We start from the raw sequence: 7,500 nt of genomic DNA on the forward strand, positions 1-7,500 counted from the left end.
ATTGGTGGGAGGCGAGTGCTCTCACCACTGCACCATCCCTGCACCCCCATTCTCTCCAACTTTATTCTCCCACATGTTTGAGCTGATATCTTTTGTTTTGGAAAATAAAAAACCTCAAAATTGCACATCATGAATACTTTTCATCGCTTTCAACTTCCACACAAGCCTTTAAACCATCTTGCCCTGATTACCCATGGTACACTTAAGAGCATGAATACATCTATTGTTGGAAATTGGTAGCAAATGCTTTGACATAAAGCAACACTTGGTGTTGGGACTCAATATTGGACATGCATCATTACATGCATTCCCATGGACCTAAGTGTGTATTCCAACATTTGATTCGATATCACTTAATAGACCATTTCACAGTTGTCTGCTTAGTTACTTGGCCTTTGAATGAAAGTGAGGCTGGAGTTGACCTTGCTTTGATAGAGACCTCAATGCTTTTCTCATGTAAATTCCTACTAATTAGCATGAAAAAACATCATTAACATAAGAAAACCAGGGAGGTTTCTATCAAAACAAGGTCAACTCCAACTTCTCTTTCATTCAAAGGCCAGACAACTAAGCACACAACTGTAAAATGGTCTATTTGATATGTTGATTTGACTTCTCATAAGTTGTATGGTAGTCTCTTTAATTAGGGATTAGGCTATGTAACCTTTAAACTGGAAGAAAGTGGTTTTCATTAGCGAACTTTTTTGACTTGTCACCACATTGTCTTGAAGAACAGTGTATTGTTAATATACTGAAACTTACATTGGGAAAATTTATATGTATATGTACCCTGTTGTGCCTCTCTAAAACTCACCAGAGTTTCTGCATCTCTGCAGAAATTAACTCCAGTCAAACCGGTTTTGGCGGCGCGCGCATCATATTTTTGACACGGCAATCAAGCCTTCAGTACGAAAATCAATATGGCGTCTTATGAGTGCGATTAATGCCCTATTCACACCAACAAGACATGTTTAATTAACCTGGGTTTAATAAAATGAAAATCAGTCATGGAAAAATCTAGGACTGGCTTTTACATGAGATTCAAGTGAGTTTCAATACATGCTTTAACTTTAACCAGAAACCCATAAGGGTTGAAACGTGTAACGCGCGTTCACAGCTTCCGAATATTCAGTGCGAACTGATTGGTTGAATGTTTCAGTGCTAAGTACCATATTTGGAAACCCCTCGCTCTTGTTGTTCCAAATATGGTACTTAGCAAATTGGAATATTCAGAAGCTTGTTTCCCAGCACACAAGTGGCCGTTACACGTTTCAGCCCTTATGGGTTTCTGCTTTAACTTTATTCATTTATATTGCGCAAGTATCAACTTAAAGTTTTCAAATGCGCATGCTTTGGTCTGTGTTAAGTTTGTAGTCGACTAAAATCAGTATACATGATTTAAAAAGAAAACACTTTGAAACCGTGTTTAACTAAACCGGTTTAAAACATGGTTAAGGTTTGGTGTGAACGGGGCATAAGACTAGGTCTGGGTTTGAAACTGTCTCCAAGCAACCTCTTGCGCACACTCTATTAATAAAGACTTTACACGATTTCTGCAAAGTCTTTTCTTTCTCGTCGAGTTAAGAAAGGCTCTTCTGGCATGGTGATGTTTATGAATCTTGAAGGACCTAATGGCGTGAATCTCGCATTTACAGAAGAGGCACACAAGCAGCGAAGAAGAAAGTTTCAACCAACTTATCACAATCCAGTTTACTTGGAAAGGTGACACGAAGCCAATTGGTAGCTCATTTATTGGTACCAGTCCCGAGTTCGAGATGGCTCTGTACACGGTATGTTTCCTGGCTGGTAATAAGACAGATGTCCATGTGGAGATTGATGACTACGATGTCATTGTTAAGGCCCACCGCATGGGGCCTTGTCTAGGAAGCTGTTATCCGATAACCTCATGAATTGCCTTTCACGAAGTGAGTTCAAGTGGCCGTATTTTAATTTGCGGCCCGCGTTTTTCCGGTTAAGTTCAATAATTTACGGGAAGGAATGAACTGGATCAGAAGTCCATCAAATAGGACCCTCTATCTACACTTATTCCTTGCGTCAACCTTTTGCCGAGTAGATTTATTTTTAGAACGCCTCTTTCCCGCGAAAAGTGTCATATTTTCACTGCGAATCGAAACGCGAGAAAAAAATTCCAGCGTGATGCGTGTTTGTTGGGTTATATGACGTAAAACAATAGCTCTGTCATAGCTCTGTTTTGATTGGGGCTGTTAACCTCGAAACCCCACGAGAGATGTTCCGTAAATAGCGACCTTCAGCTTGGAGTAGGACGACGTCTAGGCTACAAGTACGAAGTCTCAGTTCTGAGCACGCACATTTGGAAAAATTTCGTTCTTTAAACGTAACGCGCGTGTACAGAAAACTCGTACTCGTACTCCAATCTCAAGGTCGCTAATAACTCTGCTCGAGAAAGGGTTGACGTGAAAGGTAGATGCCCCATTTGATGGGCTCTTTACTAGAGTGGGAAACACGAAACAGTAAAGCCTGGTTTTCACTAGCGACGCAAGGGCGAGCATACGCGCAAGCATGAGATCGACAATTTCACAAGGATCAAAAATTTTCCTTTTCCTTGTGTTTGCGGTTATGCTTGCGTTCGCTTGCGTCGTGTGAAAACGAAACGCAACATAAGCACAAGGAAATTTGCTACATCTGGCCAATTAAAGCATGCATTCGTTCCAGATTCCTTGCGTCTGAGAATTTGAACGAAATGGCGGTTGCCCTGGTTGATTTTGATACTTACCTCGACCTTCGTTGTCACTAGCATAAGCTGCTTGTGCTTGAGTCGCTAATGAAAACCACGCTTAACTTACAATACGACCCAAGAAAACGCCGTGAGGTGTTCGAGAGATTTAGCGACGCTTCTTCGGCAACGTCTACATACAGATATCGAAGAACGTTTCAAAACAGGGATACCAGTTAAAATTAGGGCTTTTAGCATGCCATTATAACAATCAGAAGCCAGCCTTTTGCCATTTCGCGTAAATGCGATGCCCAGGCCCGCCGAATGTGCCTAACCTAACGACATTGCTTTCTGAGAGATATATTAAGTACTAATATGAAATCTATGTAGGCTTTTCCAAATTAATCTAACTGCATTAAATTGTTGTGAAATCGGGTTTTTGTTGAGTGTTGACAGAAATTACCAATTTGTGATTGTTCGCATTGTCATGATCGTTAAATATCTCTCGTCACTATTTCTACCAATGAGAAGAAAAACCAAAAACAATCGGCTATTTTCCCCGGGTTTCGAGAAAGTTCCATGCAATTTCTTCTAATTTTGATTGGTTCATGGCGCTTTTGGCGACCTTTGCGATTGGTCAAAGTTTTAGCTTTCCTTTTGTCAGAAGTGGCCGGCCATAAAATGCAACAATTTGAAGGAACACTTGCATGATAATTTCTCGCATTCTTCTGGAGGAGTATATGTCGTTCACCAAGTGTGTTAATTTGAATGCGTTGTTGAGTTAGCCCTTTCTCAAATGACCTGTCAGGTCGGTCAGTTTTGTCAAGTGGAAAGCGTCCTAAGAAATGATAACAGCTATGGCAACGACAATTTGACTCCACAAAAGAGTAATATATATATTTCTATCTTATTAGATGGTTTGGTGTGTAGTATCGCTGAGTATTTTTACAAGTTTTGCTGTATTTTGACGAGCCCTAGCGGGCTAATAAATAATAATAATTATTATTATTTGCCCTAGCGGGCTAATAAATAAATGGGTAATAAATAGCTTATTAGATGTTTTGGTGTGTAGTATCGCTGAGTATTTTTACAAGTTGTGCTGTATTTTAGGGCTCGTCAAAATACAAACAACGAGTAGAAATAATGAGCGATACTACACACCAAAACATCTAATAAGATATTTATTATCAAACCTCTTTGGCACTAAATTTTTAGCAAATGAATAGGCCATTTCCGAGTTCATGTCTGCCTCCTCTTCAAAACGAGTTTAAGTGCGATGTTTTTGTGATGGTACATCTGAATGAAAACTAATTTCATAACAAAAACTTCCCACTTAGACTCGCTTTGAAGAGGAGGCAGACATGAACTCGGAAATGGCCTATTGTAAACAACCGAGAACGTGTGACAAATTTGTGCGTGCGGAAACGTCGGCAACTAAACTGGTCAAACCGGTTCTCTACTGTACAATAACGTGGATTATAAGAGGAAAAATATTCTTGCTGCACGTGCGGCGCCCCCCATATTAGGCGTTTTTCATTTACCAAGAAATTCCAGAAATTCCGGTTGGGATGTAAATGGAACACACGTTTTTGGTTCGTTCCACTGGAAAATCTCGGGAATAGACGGAACTTCTGAAAAGGTAGTCCTGTTTTCCCGTTGAAAACTCTCCGATGGAAATGTGTGTTCCATTTACAACTTTTGAAAGGTCTTACCACTTCCAGGCTATTCACGGCCACATTTTTAAAAATTGGTGCGTAAAATCGCAATCACTGGGCGGCGAACGGACCTGAGTTAAATGGAACACGTTTTTCACGGGATGGAAATTTCCACCGAAATTTCCGGAAATTTTTTGTAAATGGAAAACGCCCCATATTACGGAGTTTAAAAGCCTGGCCAAACGCTCGCAACATTTGAACGCAACATCTTGCAGCATTGTTGGGCTCAACATGTTGCATACGTTTGGCCACCCTCTTGCGATATGTTGCTTATGCCTTTAAAGATCTAATGTACGACGCGACGGTAACGAAAACGTCATTTAAAATTGCAAGTTCAGGTTTATTAATCTTTTTCGTCATTATTTCGGTTTGACTAACTTTCAAAAACCAGCGCAACTTTCCAGGAACTAAATCAGGAGGTGCGGTGTTGAAGCTACGACAGAAAACTCAAATTCGCTGCCTTGTGTTCACGTTCTTCGTAAAACTTGAGAATTGGTCATTTCACGTCGTAGGTTTGCCGAAAACGTGAAAGAAACGTACAAAAAAGAAAAATACACGTGCAGAGCGTGCAAAGATGTTGTTTTTGGTCATTGACTATGCAAAATTTGTGGCGTTTTCGTTTGCCGTCACGTCGTAGATCTTAAAGTCCCTGATTTTGCGGTGCTCTGCGTAACGACGTGAAATCTCCAAATTTGAGGTTGTAACGCCAACGTGAGCTTAGATGGCAACCTCTCGTTTTCTGTGCTCGAACCAGTGTTTTTTTTTTTTTGATAATTCGTCCGTGAACGAGATGGAATATTCACAAAAGACTTACGATGGTGCAAAGTTATATGTTGAGAGAACGTTTTCGTCGACGTGGCCGTCGTAGATCTTGATTTTATCAGTAACAAGTTGGCTAAGAAATTGGCCTGAGATTCTCTGTAGAATCACAAAGGGCGTTTACGTCGGCTAAGGACTGACTGGTACTGGCCTTATGCTCAATCAACTGAGTTCATTTAGAGAATTACGTAATTTTTCTTAAGTTTTATGTCAAGTTAACGTGGAATAAAAGCTGCAAAGGGTGTGTCAGTTTTTGTGCATTTTTTCATCTTTTTTCTCCTGGAAACGCACGCGTGGTATGTGGAAAGGGCGGGAATTCGTCGTCGCCGTTGGTTTGCCCAGTGTTGTGTCGCTTAGTGACCGAAGGGCGTAAAAGAGACGTGTAATAATATGAGTTGCACCAGATATGGAGGTTTGTTGACCACATTGCAGCGACATGGAGAAGGAAAATTTATTGTGGATTTTGAAATTTGAATTGGTCAGAGACAGGAATCCATCACCCAAGAGTGAGAAAAGTCTGGTATCAGGTTTGTTCGCATCAGCGTCGGAAAAGTGTCTTCTTTTAAACCAATTTTTCGGGAAAATAAACAAAGACCAAATCGGCTAACTAATTCACGATGGCCGCCATGTTGGATTTGCTATTTTCATGCAAATTAGCTACTCGCTTCTGAGGGGGCAAACAACACAAGTTCGAGAGGTTATAACGAACATCTTAGCCACACAGATGATTGTTTCACGTTCATTGAATGTAAAATAGAATGATTACGCAAGTCACTTCGATGTTTTTTTTTTTAGTGAAAAATGAACAGATAACGAAGTAGAAAGTCAAAATGTCAAAAGCAATCAAAAGATATAAAATTATTATAAAAGGTACTTAATTCTAAATTCTAAAATGTACTTTTAGCAATGTTAATTCAATATTTCGACGAGCCGATTTTCCGCAATTTGCCTAAATTCCAATGTTTGCCCCCCAGCATAACACATGGCTAATTTGCATGACAAGTTGAAAAACAACATGGCCGCTATCGTGAATAAGGGCTACAACATTGACTTGATTGAGTTAGTCGTAGTCGACGAATTAAGCTCTGGGAATTGCAAACGTATCCATTGAATTAATTTAATTTACCTGAAGTATTTTTGATTTAATTTTTCAAAGATAAACAACATCTACCAAGACAAACTAAGCATGCGTGATACGTTCTTACATACAAACATCAGTGGTAGCTTCATGTAGAAATTTTCATTTGAAAATGAATAAAAAACATCGTGATTCTCAACGACAAATGAAAAGCAAGGGAAAAAAAATCAAACATCGGTTTTGTACAGAGATTGGGCACCTGCCATTACATGGAAATTTTTACTGAAATTCTAAAGCGCTTCTGTCCACCAAAAAACTCATTTTTGTCGTGAAAAAATATCACGTTCAAAAGGCTAATTCTGGGAAGTCCCTCAAGATTGAAACGAATTAGTTTTCATTTTGGAGCACGCAAAGAAAAGTGTGTATCCTTATACACACTAGCGTTTACTTTTTATATCGTTTTCAGTATCAACATTTAAAGTTTAAAAACGATTTGACTAATGACATTTCAAAATTTTTTTCGTCTTCTTGTTTGGGCCCGAAGTTGGTTGTTATGTATTTGTCATCAAGTGTCCCACCTGACTGCGGAAAATCTATTTTAGTCACAACCAAATCTTACGTGATATCTAAAAATTCACGGAAATTAGAGGATTCACCAGGTAAAATTCTTTTTTCCATGAAGCACTCCACACTATTCCAAAATTTATCTTACACAAAAATGTAAGCTTTATAGGTAGAAAAGAGGAAAAAATGTTTGCTCATTGAGACAATTGCTCTTGAATTTTCTAACATCGCCCATTGTTCGACTTTCTAACAGGATTTTTTGGCTTTTTTCTGCGCTTCCATGGCAAGCGCTTCCATGGGGTTTTAAAATAAAAAAGATCGAGAAACGTGCGCTCATCCTACTTTCGCGTGGCGAAAACATCGAAAAATTCGTTCTAACAAAGGTCGTTCTACACGTGAAACCCCACGGAAAGTGCGTTTTCCTTTCTCCGTTACTGGAAAGCCAGCTCGTGAGAAAGCGCTCCAACTGTCGTCATTCAAGCTTTTGAGATCCAGTTCACACCAAGAAATAGGCCAGTCTAGTATTCTCTCGGTTAGACTAGATCTAGCATGAAATGGAGGCTAATGTGCATGTGAATTAGCCTCCATTTCATGCTCGATTCCCAACAGTTAGAATGCGAAAAAGGCCT

General features: G+C 39.6%; 2 protein-coding genes across 2 annotated transcripts in view; one reads left to right on the forward strand and one right to left on the reverse strand.

Annotated features, from left to right (window-relative positions):
- Positions 1–3,703, forward strand: part of LOC138045259 (uridylate-specific endoribonuclease B-like) — an 8,681-nt gene extending 4,978 nt beyond the window's left edge. Inside the window, exon 5 of the mRNA XM_068891687.1 lies at positions 1,656–3,703. Coding sequence (XP_068747788.1) covers positions 1,656–1,910 — 255 coding nt within the window. The 3' untranslated portion in view covers positions 1,911–3,703. The remainder of the gene's footprint in view (positions 1–1,655) is intronic.
- Positions 3,704–6,334: 2,631 nt separating this feature from the next.
- Positions 6,335–7,500, reverse strand: part of LOC138044412 (uncharacterized) — a 14,225-nt gene continuing 13,059 nt past the window's right edge. Inside the window, exon 10 of the mRNA XM_068890928.1 lies at positions 6,335–7,500. This exon is cut by the window's right edge and continues 696 nt beyond it. The gene's annotated coding sequence lies outside the window, so the exon portion shown is untranslated.

The sequence above is a fragment of the Montipora capricornis genome, chromosome 4 (assembly GCF_036669925.1).
Source record: "Montipora capricornis isolate CH-2021 chromosome 4, ASM3666992v2, whole genome shotgun sequence".
Lineage (NCBI taxonomy): Eukaryota > Metazoa > Cnidaria > Anthozoa > Scleractinia > Acroporidae > Montipora > Montipora capricornis.